General features: G+C 39.5%; 1 protein-coding gene across 1 annotated transcript in view; it reads right to left on the bottom strand.

Annotated features, from left to right (window-relative positions):
* sema3h (sema domain, immunoglobulin domain (Ig), short basic domain, secreted, (semaphorin) 3H) overlaps positions 1 to 19097 on the bottom strand; it is a 188928-nt gene extending 169831 nt beyond the window's left edge. The window contains exon 1 of the mRNA XM_020929434.2: positions 18649 to 19097. Coding sequence (XP_020785093.1) covers positions 18649 to 18754 — 106 coding nt within the window. The 5' untranslated portion in view covers positions 18755 to 19097. The remainder of the gene's footprint in view (positions 1 to 18648) is intronic.
* Between the last annotated feature and the right edge of the window lie 7128 nt (positions 19098 to 26225).

Raw genomic sequence — 26225 nt, 5'->3', positions numbered from 1 at the left:
AAGCACGGAAACCGTCTTGTTTATAAAATGTGCTATACAAATAAAGATGGATTGGATTGGATATATATTTTATCACTTACAGACTAACTTATAGAGTTATAAATAGTCAAAAGTATTACCCATGTAGGAGTACTGCTACTTCAAAATCAAGATCAAGATGTTCTAATACTACTCGTCGAAGTACAAATATAGTTCAAAACTGTTTTCTGATCTATGTTAGAGTTGTGTTTTGTTTCATTTACACATCTTTAACACACAAAAGCTTCCATATTCTTCTCTATAGTTCTTCTCTCAAACAGAAAACACTCTTCCACCTTGTGATGTCATGTGGTAATACAGGACGTGCTCCACTGTGTTTTTAAACTCCACACACCTTCACTAGAATCATTTGGATAATTTCAGCGCTGGAATTTCCAATCTCTACTGAACAAAAAGGTAAACAGTGGAGTGGAGTGTTTTCTGTTTGAGAGAAGAACTAAGCCTAAAAATGTGGATTTGTGTGTTTAAGATGTGTGAATGCAACAAAACAACAGCTCCAAGTCTGTTTTTGAGGATTACAACATTATAACGTGGCTTAAAGTTCACAAGAGTCCATTTTGTGGGACCTTTAAATTAATAAATATGACTCATTCCTACCCACTTCTGCCTTTAATGTGGACGTAAAAGTCCTCCATAAAACAGTGGTGACCCTGACATCACTTATAACTTGGTAATTGGTCAAAATTAAAGCCACGCTCCTCCTAAATAAAGCCGTATTATGGGATCTGGACTTGTTTCCTACAGATTAAAAGCCTGTTAGTGGTGTGCGGTGGTTTGGCTGTGCGGCGGTTCTCTTTGATGGGGGATGTTTCAGAATAAAAGCGTGCTCTTTGATGGGGTTCCTTCAAAATAAAAGCATGTGCCGTTGATTACAGAGTGTTACATAAGCCACAACAGAGAAAGGATCTACTGTAGGATCCGTGACCCAGAAATACAAGGGAAATAAACACGGGCTATTAACGCAACGATGAGAGGAGGGAGGGTCTGAGCCACGACTGAAGCAGGTTTACGAACTTCAAAGCAGAAACAGAACGTACCAGGGACACTGAACCAAAGAAATTAATTAAGTGTCCGCCACTTGCTTCTCTCCATGGAAATGTTATTGTTTTCGTCTAGAATGTTCCACAATATAGATTAAAACTATCAATAATGAGTTAGACGAACAGTTTACAGCACTACGCTACATTACAGTCCAGATCTGTGGAGAGTCGCCCCTATTCACAGAAGCAATTTGAGCAACAGAAACACTAGTAATGAACAGGGATGTAACAATAATCGAAATATCGTGATACCGTATCGTCAAAGGTTTTACAATAATATCGTGGAGCGTCACAATATATATCGAATTACAAAATACTTTGCTTAAATACATTGTTTTATAGAACCAATAGCTAATAAACACCAGGAACTACATATCCCATGATTCATTTCAGCACAGACAGCATGAAGAAATATGTTTTTACTTGAATTCTTGGGATTATGACAGAAATAATTCACATTAAAATCTTGTCAGGGTATTTTAAAAGCAAAAAAGTGTCCTATCTACAATTATATCAGCCTCTCCAAAATATCGCAATAAATATCGTACCATGAGATGTATATCATGATAATATTGTACAGAGAGATTTGGATATCGTTACATCCCTAGTAATGAATAAATAATGGATGGATATGTTTGTGTTATGGAACAAACAACCAAACAAAGCAATAACATTTCCATGAAGACAAGTAGGTGGCGAACCCTTCACCAGAAAAGTTGTGTGTGGTTTGGAGCTGTGTTCCAAATTTGGAGGAAAAAATTTTAGTCTTTTTTGTTTTAAATAGCAATAATTAAACATCTGTGTTGTTGATGTTCAAGAAATTTATATTTAAATACACCGTAATCATTTTGGCTATGTTCAGACTGCAGGACTTAATGCTCAATTATGATTTTTTTGTGAAATCCGATGTTTTTGCGAGGTCGTTCACATTTCCATTTAAATGCGACTTGTATGTGACTCCAGTGTGAATGTTAAAAGGCCCGAAAGTGTCCCACATGTGCACTGGAGACACGACGACGTCAACCGCAGTGAGCGTGATCCGTGTTTACGGAAGTTGTCCAAACATGGACGCGAGCATCGAGCACCTGGAGATTTTAAAGTTCCTCTCGTACCGGAGCCAGAACATGAACAACTTACTTGTTTTAAGGAGGAGATTGAGAAGGAGAAGGACGAGGTTTTTGGTCGTGGTGTTTTGTGGGGCAGCGGCAGCGACGTCCGTTGAAAGGAACGTGTGGATGTGGAGACGGAGCCAAGAGTGGTGAGTGGTGATGTGCTTCGCTTCAGTGACACGGAGTTCGTTAACAATTTTCGCCTACTTCAGCGCAGAATAGTGACGTTTGTGGCTTGTTGATAACGTGTAGGTGGATGAATGCGCTTTGACCGTTCAGACTGAAGTCGCATGTCAAAAGATCAGATATGTATCGGTTTCAGCAGCACATATCCAAGTGTCCTGGGTCACATTTGAAAAAATCACATCTGTGTTGTTCAGACTGTCATTAAAAGATCAGATACAGGTCACATAGGGGCCAAAAAATCTGATTTGGGTCACTTCAGGCTGCAGTCTGAACTCAGCCTTCGAATATGTAAAAACAAAATAAAATGTAAAGTATTATGATAAAGGGTTCGTCAAATGCTTTTCTCGATGTAGATGTTTTTGCTTTATCTGGAATGTTTCACAGTGTGGCATTAAACCTTTCTATCTTCATGGAGACCAAACCAGACCAAGTTACAGGTCAGATCTGTGGAGAGGCGACCCCGCTCACAGTCCGAATGCCTGTTTTTCTATTTGGTATTTTTGAGCTATAAAACCACCTGTGATTTAATAAGTGTAAAGTCGAGCTGTTTAATGCCATACTGTGGAACATTCGAGGCAGAGCAATGACATATCCATAGAAACAAGCAGGTGAAAAAAGTTACATAGTGCGCTTTTAAGATTTGAACCCCTTTAAATATGTATAATATCGGCCATATGACGCAATAAAACAAACACCAAAATATCCCAAATCCTCTAGAAATTGTTCATGACCTTTTGCACACGTCACTTCCTCTATACGTGTGACCAGCTGTATAGTATAGTATAGTATTTTTAGACCTGAATATGTTTTTTTTCCACAGAAATGAGCTAATGCCTCTGTCAGCAGGACCTCTGTGTCACTACCTCCGCTCAGCACATTTTACACCGAAACTCACTCACTGTGCATTTTGTGTTTTTTCTATATATAGTGGTTACATATGTACTTTGCATTATGTTGACAAGTCGTGACTGACCAGGTGACAAAACTCTTGAAGGCAGGAGACAGACTAACCACTCTGCTACAGTACCACGAGAAGAGGTCAGGAGTCTAACCCACAACTTCCTTATTGAGAAAGATCAGTTAGGAAGTTGTGGTTTTTTGTTGTGAATTCAAAGATCAATAAGGACGTTTTTTTTTTTTTCATAGCCAATGCCGATATTTTTAAGATATTTTTGGGCTTATAGTGCGGCTCATTTTGACCATTTGCCTTGGAGAAATCATCCACAACATTATTTTACCACAAACTAGATAGAAAAGGCAGTATAGTCAGGTTTTTGCAGTACCCTCTTTGGATTTAAGTGTTCAAATAAAGCGTTAAGCATATATTTATGCTGCTGGTTGGGCCAAACTAAATATCAGCCTCTGCTGGAGATTTAAGACCAACAGCTGATCTGCTAAAAAGTGCAAATATTATATCAGGAAGACGTTTGGAAATATGCGATAACTTTCGCGGGCTCTGTTTGCAGTAGTAAGTCTGATAAAATCTAGGAAAAATGAGAAAATGTCCCAGTTTTCTTCATCTACATGTCATTGTCAGTGTTGGGGAGTAACAGATTACATGTACCAGAGTTACGTAATTGTAAATGTCGTAATTGGATTACAGTTACTTTGTTGAAATAAATGGATTACATGGCGGTATTTTCCAGTTTTTACATTTTGGGCTATATCCCTTTTTTTTTTTTTTTTTTTTTTTTAAGTAATTCCACTCTTTGGCGGACACTAAACCAAGACTAAAACTAAGACTAAACCAGGCCTAAATCAGGACTGAACCAGGACTGAACCCAGGTCTAAACCAGGACTAAAACCAGGTCTAACCTAGATCTAAACCAGGTCTAAACCAGGACTAAATCAGGACTAAAACCAGGTCTAAACCAGGTCTAAAACCAGGTCTAAATTGGGGCTAAAACCAAGTCTAAACTAGATCTAAACCAGGTCTAAACTAGATCTAAACCAGGTCTAAACTAGATCTAAACCAGGCCTAAACTAGATCTAAACCAGGACTAAACTAGATCTAAACCAGGACTAAAACAGGATTTAACAGGATGAAACCATTCTATCAATAATATTTTTAATACGGTTAAGTAAAGTCTGGGCTTTTTATTTTCTTTCAGCAGACAAAACTTCTTATGTGAAGATTTCCTCGTCTTTGCTTCTCTACAGCAAATCAAGTAATCCAAAGTATTCAGATTACGTTACTCACTTTAAGTAATTTAATGGACTACGTTACAAACTACATTTTGGGGTATGTAATCTGTAATTTGTAGGGGAATACATTTTAAAAGTAATCTTCCCAACACTGGTCATTGTAGAGTTCCGTTATGTTCGACTAATCAACAATTACAACCATACCTCAGTTTTTATCATTTCCCCACTGACGCACAACTCCGAGCTCACTGGGTACATGCGATTAGAAGAGATGAGGCGCCAAATTCAAGATGATTCCAAACAGCACATCTGTACACAGTCTTTATTTTACTGCTGATCACATTTACTTCAGTGGGTTTTATCACAGTCGGTCGGCGAGCCCAGCGTCGGGAACTACACCGAAAGTTGTCATCGCATGTTTCTAAACGTTTTCCTGGTTTGTGATGTCAGCGTGAATAGAGCGTATAGGACATAAGCTAACCACTCTGCCGCGGTAACATAAATAAGTCATGCACACACCGCTCAGAGAGATCAGGAGTCTAACCCACAACCACCATACAGCGAGGAGGAGACAAGACAACCACTCTTCTACAGTAAAATTAGTGGATGAAACCTTATTTTACAATCAACTTTAAAAAAAAATGTCTAGAGTTACAAACATCAAGGGCTCTAACCTGTCAATTATAACTACTATATTTTTCTGACTATAAGTTGCACTTTTTTCATGGTTTGGGTGTTTCGTGCGACTTATACTCCAGTGTGACTTATATAGTAATATGTTTAGACTGACAGCCGTGAGAGGGCGCTGTAGGTTTGTGTGCCAGTTTTCTGCGCATGTCTCCTGCAGAAAAAGCCGCTGTCCTGCTGCAGGTAGTGAAATATGCAGCCAAAAACGGTAATTGAGCCACAGAAAGAAAGTTTGGAGTGAGCGAGAAACTTGTGAGGGACTGACGGAAAGCGGGAATGGAGAACACAGCTTCACAGTAACTGGGAGGGTCCGCAGTGCAACTTTCCTGGAAGTCACTGGATACATCAACAAAGCCTGGACTTCACTGACCACGGAAACCATCCTGTCGGGATTCAGAAAGGCCGAAATAATTCTAACTGGAAGTGAGTCTGTCGACAGCTACACAGAAGAGGAATCGGCGCTCCGTTGCTCAGAAGTGACACCGAGGATGAAGAATTTAATGGATTTAGCGATTTGGAGTGAGATGGAGAGTTTGGTAAACTTGTTCTGCTATATTGTTTATGTTATAGTTTATCTGAAGAACTGTTCATATGTGACGTTAACAGTCTGTTGTTCTCTGTTCTGTTGTTATTACTGTAACTTGCCTTTTAAGATGAAATGTCGGTTGCTTTTCTCTGATTTTACGAAATACATTTCCCCCAAAAAGTGCAACTTATAGTGCTGTGTGACTTATACATGTTTTTTTCTTCTTCATTACACATTTTTTGGCTGGTGTGATTTACAAGCGAGTTTCAGCTGACGTCATTGTTATTAAAAGCCCGCGTTGCATGCTGGGAAATATTTTGCTCGGAGGCAAGAAACACGGTAGCGGTCAAACACAGTGCGTAACCTCGTGTATTTATCCCTGCTAATAGTAAATTCCTGCTGCATTATCGGATGCACAAATAGAAGCACGGAAGAAGGAAAATGTCTTTTTCGTATTCTGAGTGAAAAGAACCGCTAACGGTGAATTAAACGGCTTTCAAACATCCGCAGAGCAAACGTAGAAGATCCTAACAAACCGTGGACTCCAACAAGTTCAACAACACATCGAGACTCTTGGAGGTTTTCATCTTTTCTGCTGTGAATGGCCCAGGAGTTTCCACCAAGTCATTGTGGATATCGCCGAAGTGAATATTTGTCCAGGTAGTTGGCGATTCTGACCAGAAATTTGGTTTGGTCCACCTTTTGTCGGGGTTGAAAAGGGTGATTTGGCGTCCGTCGATGCTTATGACCAATTTCTGGTCAAATTGTCTTCGGTCCTCTGCCGTTAAAGTGGATAATTTACGTGCTTTCTCGCTCCGTCCGTCATGTTGAATTAGTGTTTCTTGCTGCCAACCAAAATAATTCCCAGCATGCAACACGCGCTTTTGTCACCAATGAAACTCGCCTATACTCCGGAGCGTCTTATAGTTCGAAAAATACGGTAACAGTAAAGAGTCAAATATGGCATTATTTATCTAAAATGTAAATAAGCAAGTGGCGCCTTCAGATGCCACGTTTTACAGGTTAGATCTGTGGAAAGGCGAGCCATCTAAAAGCAGGAATGTATGTTTTTGTGGATCATATCAGGTAAATCGATAACATATCCACGGAGACGAGAAGGTAGTGGACGCCCGTACAAGAAAAGTTAAGCTGTGAATCTTTAAACTGTAGATAAATACAAAATAATACCTATTTTCTAACCTTTTTCTAATCTGTGTTATAATGTTGTTTCATAATGTTGTGTAATAAAAATACCACCAACTTACCACCAACCGGGCAGCACTTGTGGAGTTGGCACAAAGCACCATCTTTAAACATTTACAAAACACAGCGATTACCTCTAAGCCTGGGTGCTCCTATTATCACCACATTATCCAAACAGACCTGCCCTGTACACAGCCAGCAGACCCCTAACCGTAGATTCGAGCAGCAGCAGTAATAGCAGTAATGATGGGACTAATGGTGAGTGATTTCCTCTCATTAATGCCCTGACTGATGTTATCTGCTGTTGTACCACACACTCGCTTTGTGGACTGAAGTTGTTTACTGGCTTAAATAATGCAGGGGAATAATGCTCCAGATGGTTCTATTAAAATGAATTGTTGGCAGTTTGTGATAATGGTGAATAAATAGAATCTGGGACAACATGGCCACTTTCTAGGAGCATTTTGTGGAGGATAAGAGGGTAAGTGCAAGATATAAGACACGGTGTGGTCTTCAATTATATATTCACGTTACTTTAGATGCTTTTGTACGAGTAGGTCCTTGGATATGGCATCTGCTTTAGTGAAGATGTTAATTGACATGTTTTCCGGTTCTAATGAGCACTAAAAAAAATCACCATGGAAATAAGAAAATATGCCATAAATACCATAAATATGTCACATGTCAGTTCCAACTTAGTGTATATAGTTATAGTTAAAGAAAATTATTATGAAACAACTTTACTCCTGGCTTTCTAACTTGCAAGAAAGCCAGAAATAACGGCACATGATGGGAATGAAGACGTAAAAAACTTCCGCTGTTTGAAAGACGAGCACTGCTTTGATTTCAATTAAAACTGTAATCGACTGTTTTCTTTTTGTCTGTCCATCGGCATCTCTTCGCGTTTGGTTTCTGCTGAAGCCTCAGTGCTGCCCTGTGATAGGTCCAAAGGGTTCGATCCATATGTGGATTTGAGCTTAAACCGGAGACCGTATAAAAGAAGAGGACGAAGCGAGTGTGACGTCACCTATAGGTTCAGCGCCGCTCAAACGAGGCTCGCGATGCTCACGTTTACAGGAGCGAATCTGAAGCCAGGCTCAGTGGATTAGGAATGGAATAGGATTTTTTGGACAGAGAAAATAGTGAAAAAACAAGCGCAATCAGAGATACCTGGTCCCCCGTGAGGCATCGGTGGGGGTAGTTCATCACCATGGAAGCAGCTTATGAGGAGCCCAGCCCATACTCCGGTTATGTGTGTGCCAACTTGTGTGATGATTGAGTGAATATTTTAGTCCGCAGATGGTTCAGAAATTGCCGAAATTGCCTGTCCTTTATAATGGCGTGACATTTCAATTGACCCGTGTGACCTCAAATGACCTCGGATTGTCACCAAACTTCTTTTTTTTTTTTTGCGCCATCGAGCACAGGGGCTTGACTATGGAGTAAGAAAGCTGTCAAAAATATTTGTGCGCATAAAATAGAAATCCGTGCATATTTGGCTGTAGTTGCGCACAAATAATATAAATATATATAAATAAATATTTGTAAACTCTCAAATGAGTCCAGTCGTACATAAAATATATTGTGTGTATTTTATCCATCAGAATACGAATTGAAAAGTTACGACAAATATGCACGGATTTCTATTCTGTGCGCACGAATATTTTTGACAGCTTTCTTACTCCATACTTGACCCACGTACCCAAATTTGGTGACAATCGGTCCATAAATGGCGGAGTTATCGCGGGTGGTCACACACACAGACACACAGACAGACACACAGACACAGGGCAAATACAAAACTTGGTCAACCCATCGGGGACCAGGTAAAAATTCAGGACCACGTAGAGCGGGTTAATACGAACATTTTAAGACCAAAACGACGAGGCTCACAGCGGCAGTTACAGAGAGAGGGGGCGAAAAGATCCCAGTGTAAGTCAACTGGAGCCAGGGTCAGAAGAAGCCGGAAGAACCTCCTGGCGAACTTCCTATTTGGCACGCGGCGGCTCGTGCGTTAACTCTGTCCATTCATATATACAGTCTATGGCTCAAAAGTAGCAGCAGGAGAAGTTCAAGGTGGATTCTCATGAGTTTATAAACACATCTGTGGCTGTGCAAGGTAAGTACTCACAGCAGTTAATACAAGAACATTACCCGTGTTTCTATGTCAGCCGCAGGGCAGATGTACAGTACACTCTACTCTACTCTACTTATTTTGTTAATTCTAGAGGCTATGTATTTAAACATATAAACCTATTTTAAGAGATTCTATGAAAATTGATAAAAAAATCTAAATAAATGAATTCACTTAAATCCATGTATCATTCGTTCATTCGTTTTTTCAATATAAAACCAAAAATAAGAAAACGAAAAAAAACAAAACTATTTTTTCTTTATTTGTCTCCAAAACCAAAATGAAAAAACAGATAACGATTAGTTTTTTCTGTTTTTTATTTTGTGTTTAAATGAATACTGGAAAAAACGGTTAACGGCCGTTTCCCGTTTCCGTGACTTAAACTGCGATGCCGGACTTCTGCACCGCATACGGACTGAACCAGGACTAAACCAGGACTAAACCAGAACTAAACCAGAACTAAACCAGGACTAAACCAGAACTAAACCATGACAAAAACCAGAACTAAACCAGAACTAAACCAGAACTAAACAGACTAAACAGGACTAAACCAGACTAAACCAGGACTAAACCAGAAAAACAGAATAAACCAGGACAAAACCAGAACTAAACCAGACTAAACTAAACCAGAACTAAACCAGAACTAAACCAGGACTAAACCAGGACTAAACCAGGACTAAACCAGGAACTAAACCAGGACTAAACCAGGACTAAACCAGGACTAAACCAGACTAAACCAGGACTAAACCAGAACTAAACCAGGACTAAACCAGACTAAACCAGGACTAAACCAAAACTAAACCAGAACTAAACCAGGACTAAACCAAAACTAAACCAGGACTAAACCAGGACTAAACCAGGACTAAACCAGAACTAAACCAGGACAAAACCAGGACTAAACCAGAACTAAACCAGAACTAAACCAGAACTAAACAGGACTAAACCAGAACTAAACCAGAACTAAACCAGGACTAAACCAGGACAAAACCAGGACTAAACCAGAACTAAACCAGGACTAAACCAGGACTAAACCAGAACTAAACCAGGACTAAACCAGGACTAAACCAGGACTAAAACCAGGAACTAAACCAGAACTAAACCAGACTAAACCAGAACTAAACCAGGACTAAACCAGAACTAAACCAGGACTAAACCAGGAAAACCAGGACTAAACCAGAACTAAACCAGGACTAAACCAGACTAAACCAGAGACTAAACCAGGACAAAACCAGGACTAAACCAGAACTAAACCAGGACTAAACCAGGACTAAACCAGAACTAAACCAGGACTAAACCAGAACTAAACCAGGACTAAACCAGGACTAAACCAGGACTAAACCAGACTAAACCAGAACTAAACCAGGACTAAAACCAGAACTAAACCAGAACTAAACCAGAACTAAACCAGGACTAAACCAGAACTAAACCAGAACTAAACCAGGACTAAACCAGAACTAAACCAGGACTAAACCAGAACTAAACCAGAAACCAGAACTAAACCAGAACTAAACCAGGACTAAACCAGGACAAAACCAGAACTAAACCAGGACTAAACCAGAACTAAACCAGGACTAAACCATTTTCAGTCCTGGTCTTTGTCCCGGTCTCAGTCCCGCTCTGATTCAGGGCAAGGTCCTGGCATGGTCCTGGTCTGGTCCCGGTCTAAGTCCTGGTCTCGGTCCCGGTCTGGTTCCGATCTATTTGGACCTGGTTTAGTCCGTATGCGGCGCAAAAGTCCGGCATCACGGAAACGGGAAACGGCTGTTATCGATTTTTTTCCATTATTCATTTAAACACAAAATCAAAAACTGAAAAAACAAATCATTATCCATTTTTCCATTTTGATTTTGGAGACAAATAATGAAGAAAATTGTTGTTTATTTCGTTTTCTTATTTTTGGTTTATACTGAAAAACAAATGAACGAATGATACACGGATTCACTCGCAAGACGACAAGAAAATTTCACATTATACGACCCTTCAAATATACAGGATTAACACAGATTTTCGAGTATCACCAGCCTTTTTATTAACACATTTGAGCCCAAACCTGCACAAACTCACTTAATAGTATCATTCAGTTAATTCTAGTCTCAATTCTTGGCCACATCCTCCTTCCTGAACCTGAGCCAGTGTCCAGTCAGAACCGATCCATCACCAGTAATTCTCCATCTGGACCTGCTCCCGTGATTATAACTATATCTCATTATATCTGCCTCAGTCCCGGGGGGATCGGGGGGGGTCCTCCTGTCTCCTGGATCTGAGACACACCCCGAGGACAAAGACACATGTCCACTCTGTTTAATCTGTCCAGCGGCCTGTGATAGATTAATAGAGAAATAGTTTGGGTCCATCCATCAAAGTTGACAAGTCGCATTCAGCCAATCACGGCGCCGAATTCAGTTAGATTTTCAATTATGATTCTGGGACGGCCGCGTTTAGGCGCAAGAGGAGACAGCATGATAAAGGTAATAAGGGTTTAGATTAAAAAGGACGAGGTAGGGAGCGGGGGTGTGTTTACTGATTTAGTCGTGTACGGGAGACATACTAATAGCTGAATTTCAAACTCAATCCTAAGGAACAGATTCAAGACTTAACAGCGACTCCGATACCACGGTGATAATAAATAAATAAATAAATAAACATCACTTAAGACAATGTGAATGTGATTTTCAACATTAAAAGGTCCTATATTGTGCAAAATTTACTCTTGGGAAATTTTTGTCATGTTATAATGTTGTTACCTAATCACCAGTTGTGTTTGAGTCATCCTGTTTTTTTAGTCTACATCTCCAACTCTCAAAATTGTGTAAAAAATAGGACTTTTTTTATATTATCATGTGGTCTTATATCTGTGTAATTCCTCAGTGGTCCAGTTCCATAGTGATCCATGGGCGTATACCGTATTTTTCGGACTATAAGTCACTCCGGAGTATAAGTCACACCAGCCAAAACATGCGTAATGAAGAATTTAAAAAACATATATAAGTCACACCGGACTATGAGTCGCACTTTTTAAGGGAAATGCATTAACCAGGAACTGAAATTTCATCTTGAAAGGTTAAAAACATACATTTGTCACACTTTTTGGGGGAATTTTATTACTGTGTAAAGTCAAGTTCTAGTAATAACAATAGAAGCATAAACAACAGAACAGAACAAGTTTACCAAATTCTCCATCTCACTCCAAATCACTAAATCCACTGAATTCTTTATCCTCTTCTGAGCAACTCGGCGACCTCTGGCGGTAAATGCAACACCGCTTCCTCTTCTGCTCAGCATCAGTTCCAATCAGAATTATTCTGGTCTTTCTTAATCCCGACAGGATGGTTTCGGTTGTCACTGAAGTCCAGGCTTTGTCGATCTATCTAATGACGTCGAGGAAAGTAGCGTGGCACACCTTTCTCATTTCTCGTACACTCTAAACTTTCTTTCTGCTGCTCGATTACAGTTTTCGGCCACGTATTTCACTACTTGCAGCTTGTAATTTTCTTTTTGGGTGCATTTGTGTTCAGTCTTCTCAGTCGTCTTTATAAGTTTGTTCAAATTAAAACATTTTTGTGGTACAGACGTAATGGTGCAATCGACTGACATAACACAGACAGGACAGAGGCTCTTTCTGCAGGAGACATGCGCAGTAAAGCCAAGTGACAGTGGTACATGAGTAACAGGAGCGGCAGATACTGACACACAAGACTAGAGCGCCCTCTCGAGGCTTCAGTGTGAAAATTTGAATATATAAGTCCCACCGGAGTATAAGTCGCAGGAAACACCCAAACCATAAAAAAAGTGCAACTTATAGTCCAAAAAATACAGTACTAGTCTTTGCGCTCTTATACTTGTTCTGATACAGCTCAAGATCATTCTAAAGCGACTCAGGAAAGGTTCATTTCTGTCCTGTATTGATACCTGCTCAAATAAATATCCAGTTTTATAATATATATCTAGTTTTAGCCTCCATTAGTATCTCATTTCTGATACTTTTAACACCCCTAGTGTCAATAAGCAAAAACAGCACACAAGAATGACAAATTTATTGTATTTGGAAATATAAAACTAGAAAAATGTTGTAATAAATGAGAACTATTTCAAAAATCTCTGCTGATACTGTGTGTTTGCATAACCCATTGCCAATACTACCTGTTAAATCCGGAGGAGCAGAGAAGAAGAGCATTGTTTTGGGGAATTTGAACTGATATGAAAATGTAATAAGCTGGTTAAAAGGTGAAAGTTGAAGTTCAGTGCTTCCAATTTGGCTAATTAAAGTCACTCAGACTATAAATTACTAAAGCGTCTCTAAAATAAACCGATGGAATATCTCTTGTATATATCTTTAGCAATGGTTTGGCAAGCGTAATAACATTTTCTTGTACTGACATAGCCGGTATTGCAGTTTAATATCACTCAAGAGATACAGTAGTCTAATGTAGTTTTTGCTGTTGCATAAGATATGATTGTAGAGATAGCGCAATCTGCTGTTGTGTCCTTAGGCAAGACGGTTCACCTCGGGCTGTGCAGTTAATCAGATTTCAGTTACAATCATGAGTATTGCTTTAATAGTTTACGAAAGCAGTTTAATCAAGTCATAAAGGTTATCGCCGTTAACTTTCAAGTCTGTGAAGTCGTCCGTTGGATGCACACATACCTCTGTCCTCGCTTTATTTTCCACTTTACATGTCAATTACTTTCATTGAATCAATTTGTTATCTGCATTATAGGTGCGCTGAGGACCGACCTTCATTCTAAGCAAATCACTTTTTGAATATTGTGATTTAAATTTTGATTTAAAGGGCCCATCTTACACTATTTTTTATTTCTGATCTGTGTTGTTTTAAACTCTAGACACCTTCACTAGAACCATTTGGATCATTTCAGCCCTGCAATTGTCAATCTCTACCAGTGTTGGGAGTGTTACTTTTAAAATGTAATCCCCTACAGATTACAGATTACATACACCAAAATGTAGTTTGTAATGTAATCCATTAAATTACTTAAAGTGAGTAATGTAATCTGAATACTTTGGATTACTTGGTTTGTTGTAGAGAAACAAAGACGAGGAAATCTTCACATTAGATGTTTTGTCTGATAAAAGAAAATAAAAAGGCAGAGTCTTTAAAAATATTATTGATAGAAGAGGAGGAGACACGGTCGGCGCAGCATGATTTAGTCCTGTTAAATCCTGTTTTAGACCTGGTTTAGTCCTGTTAAATCCTGTTTTAGACCTGGTTTAGTCCTGTTAAATCCTGTTTTTAGACCTGGTTTAGTCCTGGTTTAAATCCTGTTTTAGACCTGGTTTAGTCCTGGTTTAAGTCCTTGTTTAGTCCTGGTTTAGACCTGGTTTAGACCTGGTTTTAGACCTGGTTTAGTCCTGTTTAGTCCTTGTTTAGTCCTGTTTTAGTCCTGGTTTTAGTCCTGGTTTAGTCCTTGTTTAGTCCTGTTTCCTGGTTTAGTCCTGGTTTAGTCCTTGTTTTAGTCCTGGTTTAGTCCTGGTTTAGTGTTTAGTCCTTGGTTTAGTTTAGTCCTGGTTTAGTCCTGGTTTAGACCTGGTTTAGTCCTGGTTTAGTCCTGGTTTAGTCCTGGTTTAGTCCTGGTTTAGACCCTGGTTTAGACCTGGTTTAGTCCCTGGTTTAGTCCTTGTTTAGTCTTGTTTAGTCCTGTTTAGTCCTTGGTTTAGTCCTGGTTTAGTCCTGGTTTAGTCCTGGTTTAGTCCTTGTTTAGTCCTGGTTTAGTCCTGGTTTAGACCTGGTTTAGTCCTGGTTTAGTCCTGGTTTAGACCTGGTTTAGACCTGGTTTAGTGTCCGGCAATGAGTGGAATTACAGAGAAAAAAAAAAGGGATATAGCCCCAAATGTGGAAACAGGAACATATCACCGTGTAATCCATTTACTTCAACAAAGTAACTGTAATCCAGTTACCTCTCATTGAAACAGTAACTGTAACTGAATACAGTTACTCATAATTTGTACTCTGATTACATAACTCCAGTACATGTAATCTGTTACTCCCCAACACTGATCTCTACTGAACAAAAAGGTAAAAGGCAGGTGTTAACTTGAAAACTACCACTTTGCAGAGCATTTTGAGCATTGGAGATTCAGCAGATTAATAAAGCAGGATTACTCAGACATGTGTGAATGAAACAAAACACAACTCCGGGTCTGTTTTTGAGGAGGTAACAACATTACAACGTGATTTAAAGCTCACAAGAGTCAATTTTGTGTAATATAGAACCTTTAAATTACTGTGAATAACTCCAATTTGTGGGCAGTTCCAAAAGTATTGAAATATATAATTTGGTTAGGGTGACCAGATTTTAAAATTCTTAACTGGGACACACCCGGGTTGGGCGGCTGGTATAAATAAAACTGTGAAAAGAGGGTGTAAGATTGTGCTTTTTTGTGTCAGTCATAATTTGAGGGACTTCTATCACAGATTTTTTTTGGATTATGGTCATTAACAAAGACAGTTTTATGTATTTTGGCAAAACAAATACCAATTTAGACTCCTCTTTTCTGCTGGTGGGGATCAGATTAGTCCAAAATTGTGATAGTCGTCTGTTTTAGTCCTGGTTTAGAACTGATGTAGTCCTTGTTTTGTCTTAGTTTAGTCCTGGTTTAGATCAGATTGGTCAAAAACAGGGACATCTGGGACATTTCTTGTATAAAACTGGGACAAATCAGTGGTTTTGGATAAATCTGCTGTGACGGGGGACACAGGGCTCAAAACTGGAACTGTCCCGGGTAAATAGGAACGTCTGGTCACCCTGAATTTAGTTAAAAAAGTAGCAAGAAAACTCAGCTGACATTGAATAATAATACGTTCTATAATAAAACATGGGTACAGAGCAGCCAGAAGAAGTGAGAAGAGGCTGGATGTGTGACAGAGGTGAGAAGAGACTGTTAGCAGCAGCAGCTCGATGTGACAACACCACACTACAATATGCACCAGGCACCAGGCTGAACCACCACAGGCAAGACTCCAGTGCGCCGACATGAGTAATGCTAACTCCAACTAACACCGATACTAATACGGAGAATTAGCTCACAAAAGAGGCGCGCGCACAAGAGAACACTCCAACTCCCCGCAACAATGATAAATGTGAGAGCATGTGGAGAGAGAGAAGGGGCGTGGTTTTGTTTTGATCTGTTTTATTTGATCTTTTTTATTAGTTTTGTGTAAATTTGTGCTATTTTTGTATGGTTAAATATTAAAAATCTATTAAAATATATAAATAAAACCAATCCTCGCAACAATTCAAATTCAGCGCAAACTCCTTATCCCACCTTCTGTATACAGCCCTATATGTATATTTTGTTTTTATTTTATTTTGTACATTATAAAAGCACAACCACACAATCTATCTGCCAGTCGTTCACATAAAAACAAACAAACAAAAAAGCAAAAACAAAAAAAAACTATTAGAGATCAACCTAATGTTAGAAAATTAAGTTATAGCCATCCATACATCTTTTTTTTTTTCCCAACCCAAATATAAATATATATAAACATATATATATACATATACAGCCCTAGATATATTTAGGTATATTTTAACTTTTTAAATTTTTTTATTTTACTGTACAAAATATATATTCTTGTATATTCTTGTGTTACTATTACTTACAATTTTATATTTATTTGTTTGTTTGTTTTTTTGTCAAGTTTTGTTTTGTTAAATTTTAAAATAAAATGAATGGAAAAAAAAAAAATAAAAAAAAATTGCAAATTAAATTTCTTATTCCACCTCTTATATACAGCAGGTTTTATTACCTTGTATTTTATTCTACTTAGTACATATTTATTCTTATTTGACACGTGTTACTATTACTTACTATGAATAACTTACTTACTGTACTTTATTATTTTATATTTATTTATTTGTTTGTTTGTTTCTTTTTCGTCATTTTTTTAAATTTTGGTTTTGTTAAATATTGAAATTTATAAAAAAAAAAAAAAAAAAAAAAAGCATTAAACTCCTTATTCCACCTCTTATATACAGCATAGATATATTTAGATATGTTTTATTAACTTGTATTTTGTACCTTAATTGACATGTGTTACTATTACTTACTATGAATTACTTAGTTACCATTTTTGCCACTTTAAAGATGCATTGTCTAACTTTTTTTTGTACAGCTCATATCTGTGGAGAAGCAATCCCGCTCACAGTCAGAATGCTGGGTTTTCTCTATATTTTTGAGCTATAAAACCACTAATATTCTAATAAATGTAAGGTGGAGCTGTTTAATGTCACACTGTGGAACATTCCAGGCAGAGCAATGACATATCAATAGAAACAAGCAGGTGACAGACCCCCAACCGAAAAGTTACATACTGCACCTTTAATTATTTTCAATGTTTATTATTATATTGTCTAATAAGAGCTACTGTTTCCAAGTAATTTCCTTCCTGTGAATCAATCATTTTTGTCTAGATGTTAAAATAAGTCTAAATCCAGCTCGTAGATTCAGCAAAAAATATTACTAATAAAGCAACTTCAATAAAGCAGAAATACATAAATAAAACTGCACTAAAACAGGACTAAACCAGGAATAAAACAGGACTAAACAGGACTAAACCAGGACTAAACTAGGACTAAACGACTAAACTAGGACTAAACCAGGACTAAACTAGGACTAAACCACTAAACTAGGATTAAACCAGGACTAAACTAGGACTAAACCACTAAACTAGGACTAAACCAGGACTAAACTAAGACTAAACTAGGACTAAACCAGGACTAGGCCTAAAACAGGACTAAAACAGGACTAAACCAGGACTAAAACAGGACTAAACCAGGACTAAACTAGGATTAAACCACTAAACTAGGATTAAACCAGGACTAAACTAGGACTAAACCACTAAACTAGGACTAAACCAGGACTAAACTAAGACTAAACTAGGACTAAACCAGGACTAAACTAGGACTAAACCACTAAACTAGGATTAAACCAGGACTAAACTAGGACTAAACTAGGACTAAACGACTAAACTAGGACTAAACCAGGACTAAAACAGGACTAAAACAGGACTAAACCAGGACTAAAACAGGACTAAACCAGGACTAAAACAGGACTAAACTAGGATTAAACCACTAAACTAGGACTAAACTAGGACTAAACCACTAAACTAGGACTAAACCAAGACTAAACCGGGACTAGGCCAGGACAAAATCTGGACTGATTTAAGACTAATAAAGGTTCCATTCACACCACAACTGAACTGGGATTAAACTGGGACAAAACCTGGTACTATGCCAGGACTAGATCAGGACTTAATCAGTACTAGAAAAGGTCTAAACCAGGAACAAACCAGGACCAAACCAGCACGAGTGAACCCAGAAAAAAATCAGGTTTAAACAGTTATAAACCAAAACTAAACCATATTTTATCACCTGCTTTAGCACCATGTGGGCTGGAACAAGACTAAACCAGCACTAAACCAGTACTAAACCAGGACTCAATCTGGATTTACTGAGGACTAACAAGAATCTAAACAACAACAAGGACTAAACCTGGTGTAATCCAACTCCAAACCAGACCCACCAGACCCTCACACCCTGAATATTTGAGCTTCTTACCTGAATACGTGAGCTGCAGTCTGGGTTGAGATGCTTTCCACGCCTGGGCGCAACTCCACACCTGGATCCAACACAGTAACAAAACCAGTCTACCTCCAGTCCCCATCTTCAGTCTTGAGTTTTAGTCCAAAATCTGAAAAAACGATCAAAACAATTCACCAAAAACACATGAAAATTAATCCCAGAAAATGGTGTTGTCCATGAATGTCTAGATCCAGTTTGAATGAGATTAGATGAATGCAAAGTCTTATACAGTCCACATTTGAGGCTAGGAAAAAAATCTGGTGAAATGTCCAAAATGAAAAACAATGAGTGGAGTGATCTTGAGTTAAAATGATGAGCCTGTTTTAGTTTTTGAAATCATGCGTTTTGTTGTCTAAAAGTGCCGCAGGTTGGAGCAGCGTGAGAGCTCTGAGTAGAGTGGGAGGTTTTGGGCAGTAGCTGTGCATATGAGGCTTTCTCTCTCTCTCTCTCTCTTTCTCTCTTTTGGTGAAGGCAGGCACGAGGAGAGGAGGAAGGAGAGGAGGGAGGAGAAGAGGGAGGGGAGAGGGAGGGGGAGAGGGTGGAGAGGACGAGGAAGGGGGGGGGGGGGAAGGAGGAGAGGATAGAGAAGAAGCACGCTCTGAACTAGGCTTGTTTAAAGGTCCTATAATATTGCACACAGTTGACTCTTGTGAGCTTTAAAACGTGAGCTAAAATGTCGTTACCTCTTCAAAAACAGACCTGGGGTGGCGTTTTGTTTCATTCATTTTGTAGTTGTTGCTTTTTTGCTTATTTTGGTGGCTCTCTTCCTTTTGTGTTGTGTGCACTTGGTGGCACGGTTGAGTGGCTAGCACTTTCACAGCAAGAAGGTTCTGGGTTCGATCCCCGGGTCGCCCAGGCCTTTCTGTGTGGAGTTTGCTGTTTCTCCCCGTGTCTGGATGTTTCCTCCGGGTGCTCCGGTTTCCCCATCAACCCAAAACATGTTTCTCCATAAACAGTTGATAGTTTCAGTTAAATACTCAATTCAATCTTGTGTCTGTTTCACCCACATTGATAGTATGAAAGTGGTGTGTGTGTGAGTGCTGGTGGTGGTTGGAGGGACCCGATGGCGCCGAGTGGCATGGCAGCCGCACCTCTGTCAGTGAGCCCCAGGCAGCTGTGGCTACAATAGTAGCTTACCATCATCAGAGTGAATTGTGTGTTGAATGAATGCTTGAATAGTGCTGATAATGCTGTAAAGCGAGAAAATGTTGTGAAGCGCTATTGTTACTTACTTTTATTTTGACATTAGTCCTGTTTGCTTGTAGTTTGAGTTTTACTTCCTGTCTGTTGATAGATTGCCCCGCCCTAATGTGTTTCACCTGAGTTTGTGTGCTTTTATAGGCGAGTTTCATTGTTGACAAAAGCGCGCGTTGCATGCTGGGAATTATTTTGGTCGGCGGCAAGAAACACTAATTCAACATGACGGACGGAGCGAGAAGAAAGCACGTAAAGGGTATTGATCCCGGTTATTTATCCACTCTAACGGCAGACGACCCAAGACCATTTGACCAGAAATTGGTCATAAGCATCGACGGACGACAAATCACCCTTTTCAACCCCGACAAAAGGTTGGACCAAACCAAATTTCTGGTCGAATCGCCAACTACCTGGACAAATATTCACTTCGGCGATATCCACAATGACTTGGTGGAAACTCCTGGGCCATTCACAGCAGAAAAGATGAAAACCTCCAAGAGTCTCGATGTGTTGTTGAACTTGTTGGAGTCCACGGTTTGTTAGGATCTTCTACGTTTGCTCTGCGGAATGTTTGAAAGCCGTTTAATTCACCGTTAGCGGTTCTTTTCACTCAGAATACGAAAAAGACATTTTCCTTCTTCCGTGCTTCTATTTGTGCATCCGATAATGCGGCAGGAATTTACCATTATCGGGGATAAATACGAGAGGTTACGCACTGTGTTTGACGCTATCGTGGTTCTTGCCTCCGACCAAAATATTTCCCAGCATGCAACGCGGGCTTTTAATAACAATGACGTCAGCTGAAACTCACCTATACTCTGTGTACTTCTCTGCCCTTTGTTGGTCCATTGTATCGGCCATTGTCTTGTTCTTTCATGGCAGTTTAGTTTCTACTTTTGGATTTTTTGGATTTGTGGATTTTTTTTTGGATTTGTTTTTAAATACTTTAAAGCAGTCCTGCATTTTAGATCCTCCCTCTGTTTCTACCTGACAACATGTTTGAGTAACCCCTCTGTCTATGACTAAAGCTCAAAATGCTCTGTTCCACCTTGTGATGTAATGTAGAGATAATTTAGTTCAGTGGAGATTAGCAATTCCAGGTCTGAAATGATCCAAAATGTGATGATACAGTATCGATATCGGCGACTGCTGTGTGTCGATATATCACTAAGAGTACTTTTTGGCATATTTTACTGTATTATTTTGTAACAGCGCTACAGTTTTGTTTTCTTGTTTAGAGGAAGAACACTTGTTTATGCAACATTTTGGCTGTTTTAAAATGTTTGTGTTTCATACTAACTTTGCACAAGATGCGGTTTAACAAAAACTTTTAGTATCACAGTCATGATTTAGCATTTATTTTTATTGAACTGTATTGAATTGATTTGAAATATAAAGTATCAAATCGAAAGCTCACTGTACGAGATACGTATGTCATTAAGGCCTATGCACTGAGATATGTATCGTATCTGTAACTTCTTGACAACACCAAGCCCTAGTCGCAAGAGATTTTTTTTTTTTGTGTCGCCTTGTCACAATCTACATGTAGGTCTGCAATATTCAGTAGTTTACATGGATTTGTGACCTTATCGTCATTCTGGATAAGCATTTCGTCAGAATATCCTGTCCTCAGTCTAGGGCCAGGGTTTCTATGCTCATTCCTTTCACTAATACATTTACAGTATGTGTGAATCGGGATCTTCTGTGGTCACAAAAATAAAGGCAAAGCACAGAAACAGACTGAATGCTGAGCCTGATCTGCTGTTGCTCTCTCCGCCTGCACCCCGGATTGGAACATGCTAGACAAACACAAACAGGCCCACCTATCTCATTAGAAATGTTGAAATGTTAAGACATGTTTTGTATAATTTCTAATCTTTTTGTAATTATTTTATTTACTATTTTGTTTCAGTATTGCTGGTTCAATTGAATGTTGAAAAGAAAAAGAAATGGGCACATTTAATGCCCAAACAGGCGACTTAAGGATCCTTTTATTGCTGCTTCATTTACTGTTTTTCATTGTTTAAAACCTGAGTAAAACTAATTGTTTAAAAAGACACAATCACTCAGTCAACAATAAAATATCCTCATTTATGTTCAATAATGGTCAAATCTACCTTTTGTTTTGTGATTTACAGGTCCCCAGAAAAAATTTTAGGAATCACTGGTGTATGGAGTTTAAAAACACAGTGGAGCACTTCTCATATTACCACATGACATCACAAGGCGGAACAGAGTGTTTTCAGTCTGAGAGAAAAACTCAGCCTAAATTTGCAAGGCTTGTGTGTTAAACATGTGTAAATGAAACAAAACACAACTGTACTGGTGTGTAGAGAGTAAATGAATGTAATTAAAACTGTAAGCAGACAAAACTTTCCAATATCATGTTTCTTCTTCTTAGAACTAACCAAAATGAAAAGGGACATATTCCGCAAAATCAACTTTTGAGAGCTCCTGACCGCATAATTGTTATACCCTTCTCCTTTACCCACTCGGAGTTTTGTTTAGAGTGATTCATGGGTGTTTGAGTAATTTTATTCTACTGTATTCAAGACGTCATTGCTCCAACAAACCCCGTCTTTGTTGTTTTGGATCAATATTGCGTTTTAAAATGTCCAAAATCTAAAATAATGATCCACGGGTGTCATAAATTAGAACTACAAAACAGACAAAAGCACAACAAGTCTTCGTTATTGGTAGTTTAATAAGAAAAAAGCCATATAATAATGTCTCCTACTATGCAATTTACACATTTACCATGTTGTAATGTGGTTAGTTACATGTGCGTAATGCCCCCATCATTAAATATCCAATGTCACGCTGTTTTCTGAGCCTAAGTTATAATGTTTCCTCATCAAAAACAGACCAGGAGTTTCGTTTTGTTTCATTGACACGATCATGTTTTACACACAAATCCTGCATATTTACGCTGAGTTCTCTTCCCCCTTGTGATGCCAAGTGGTAATACAGGAAGTGCTCCATAGTCTCAGCTGGTCTAACAACACCAGTTGCATTGTGAAAAAGGGACACCAACGCCTATACTTCCTTAGGCGCCTCAAAAAAGCAGGTGTGGGCATCGCTGTCCTGAAGGCCTTTTACAGGTGTGTAGTGGAGAGCGTCCTCACCTCCAACATGACCGTGTGGTTCAGCAGCAGCACCACGGCAGAGAGGAAAGCTCTCTACAGAAGGTAGTTAGAGCTGTGGAGCGCAACTTGGGCTGTAGTCTGCCCTGCATTAAAGATATTTACATCAGCAGGTGCAGGACAAAAGCCCACAGCATCATGGAAGACTCCACCCATCCAGCACATGGACTCTTTACAGCTCTCCCATCAGGCAGAAGATTGCGCCATCTACAGGCCAGGACCACCAAACTACGGAACAGTTTTTATCCCGATGCCGTGTGACGGATCAATTCTGTCAGAAAGCCCAGACACTAATGCACCTTACAAAACAGCACTGACTTGGAACGCACTTTAGAAAACGGGGGCGGGTGGGGGCTGTGTTTTTTAAAGACTGTACTTGACATAAAATATTTTAACTATTTATTCTTATTATTATCTATGCTGCTGTTGACCTGGACCTGAATGCAGTATTTCGTTTCTGTGCATTTTTTATACTGAAATGACAAATAAATTTAGATTCTTTTGATTCTTTTCATTGTGTTTGAAACTCATTTGCATTTTCACTAGAATCATTTGGATAATTTCTGCCCCAGAATTGAAAACTTGAAAACTACAGCTTCATGGCATCACAAGGTGGAACAGAACATTTTGACTCTGTATCTGGCTGGCTCTAACAAGACTACAACAACTATTTATGCAGAAAAATGTATGTAAAGAAAACTTGTTAAACTTGTATCAAATTGTTTAATCTGGCTATTTTACATAAAAAATAAACATTTCCTTTCTGCCATTTCTGCCAAATTATAAATATTTGTAATCTAAATAAAATAATGAGTTTTGGTCAACTTAAGGTCTAGTCGCGTGGGATCAGTTTTGCCTGTGGACCTTCGGTGATTTGTAATAATTGCGGAGGATGTCTGAGATCTTAATCCCATCCGAAAGCGGCATGTCTGTAATTCTTAAAGTACAAATTTCGCCGCAAATTACCGACTATTTTTCACCAAACACAGACATCCGGTGATAATACAAGTCCCGTGTGAATCTGCATCTCAGTTTTGTTGCTGTAATTGCGCGTCTTTTCTATCTCTTTCTTTTTTTTCCGCATTCTTTTCTCTTTCGATCTTTGTGTCAGTGTCAGTAAATTAGAGTAATTTACGGATTTTGTTTTATCCCGTACAAATGCGCCGCAAGTAACGCAGAGGTGGGGAGGTAATTTGCAAATTACCAGACGTCCCCAGGTTGTACTTATCCCGTGGGCAAAGGGCTTAAGACACTATCAACCAATTAATCGAGTAAATGAGCTCGGTACTCCTTAATAAGAACTTGATTATTGTAGTTGCACAATCAGGATTTCATGAAGATCAAATGTAGATCAAATGTATCAATAGTATAAATGAACTAAGAACAATAAAATGTACCTGGGTCATGTGGTCCACTTCTGCTGCCATGTTTCCCTGATACCGCTGAAGAACGGGTCAAATGCAGACAACGTATTTCCTACCGGGACAATGAAGTGAACATGTTAAAGTGCCCAAATTAAGCTATTTTCTGATCTATGTTATAATGTTGTTTCCTCATCAAAAACATACCGAGCTGTGTTTTAAGTTCCACCCAAGGGGGGTCCGGTTTGAGGACCGCAGGATCTTATCTCTGCTGTTTGCAGATGATGTTGTCCTTTTGGCTTCATCAAACCAGGACCTGCAATGTGCACTGGAGCGGTTTGCAGCCAAGTGTGAAGTGGCTGGGATGAGGATCAGCTCTTCCAAGTCCGAGGCCATGGTTCTCGACCGGAAAAAGGTGACTTGCCCTCTCCGGGCGGGTGGAGAGTCCCTGCCTCAAGTGGAGGAGTTCAAGTATCTCGGGGTCTTGTTCACAAGTGAGGGGAGGACGGTGCTTGAGATTGACAGGTGGACAGATGTAGCGTCTGCAGTGATGCGGTCGCTGTATCGGACCATTGTGGTGAAGAGGAGCTGAGTCGAAAGGCGACGCTCTAGATTTACCAGTCAATCTTCATTCCTACTCTCACCTATGGTCATGAGCTCTGGGTAATTACCGAAAGGACAAGATCATGGATACAAGTGCTCGAAATGAGTTTCCTCTGCAGGGTGGCTGGGCGCTCCCTTAGAGATAGGGTGAGGAGCTCAGTCACACGGGAGGAGCTCGGAGTAGAGCCGCTGCTCCTCCACGTCGAGAGGAGCCAGTTGAGGTGGCTCAGGCATCTGTCCCGGATGCCTCCTGGGCGCCTTCCTCGGGAGGTGTTCCGGGCATGTCCCACCGGGAGGAGGCCCCGGGGCAGACCCAGGACACGCTGGAGGGACTATGTCTCTCGCCTGGCCTGGGAACGCCTCGGGGTCCCCCCGGAGGAGCTGGAGGACGTGTCTGGGGTGAGGAAGTCTGGGAGTCCCTGCTTAGACTGCTGCCCCCGCGACCCGGCGGAAGAAAATGGATGGATGGATTCTAGTGAAGGTACCTGGAGTTTAAAAACACAGTGGAGCACTTTCTCAACAAGGTTTGAGAGAAGAACTCAGCCTAAATATGCAGAGTTTGTGCATTAAACATGTGTCAGTGAAACAAAACACAACTCCAGGTAAGTTTTTGATGAGGTAACAGTATTAAAACACAACTTTAACCTCACGAGAGTCAATTTTGTGTAATACAGAACCCTAATCCCTTTATGATATTACACTGGATACTATAGCAACCACATTAAAATTGCATTATATTACACCACCTTATTCAAAAAGCATCTCTAACTCTTTATACATTCCCCGCCCGCCTTTATCTCAGTTCAAATGCGCCCGATCAGATACAACTGTTTTCTTTGTTCTCTCTTTTATTTCCACGGAGACTTTTCCTTTTGCATAAACCGCAACCTCCCCTCTGTTCTACTGTATTTGCGCTCATCTCTCATCATTACTTCTCCTGTTTCCGTTCCTAACCCAAATACAATCATTAAAAAGCCCCATGTGTTGTAGATGCGGTGAATTTTTTACACAGACTCCTCGGTTCAGTCCAAGGCCAGGAGCAGCAGTAGCGGTAGCAGCCACACTCTTCCTCTGCTCAGATTAATAATGAATTCGGGTTGGCTTTAAATGAAACTAGCTCCAAGGATGCCTCATAAGAAACATCGAACATTAATAACTAAAGGCGTTTGGATATTTATCACAGTGGATACATATTTGAACACTGGGGAAGCGTAATGTAATGTAACTTTATTATTGAATGTTTTGATTT

Source organism: Boleophthalmus pectinirostris, unplaced genomic scaffold (genome assembly GCF_026225935.1).
Source record: "Boleophthalmus pectinirostris isolate CB_2022bp ecotype Guang Dong unplaced genomic scaffold, ASM2622593v1 HiC_scaffold_8, whole genome shotgun sequence".
NCBI lineage: Eukaryota > Metazoa > Chordata > Actinopteri > Gobiiformes > Gobiidae > Boleophthalmus > Boleophthalmus pectinirostris.
Note: the sequence above shows the minus strand (reverse complement) of the source record. Positions and strands in the feature narration are given on the sequence as shown.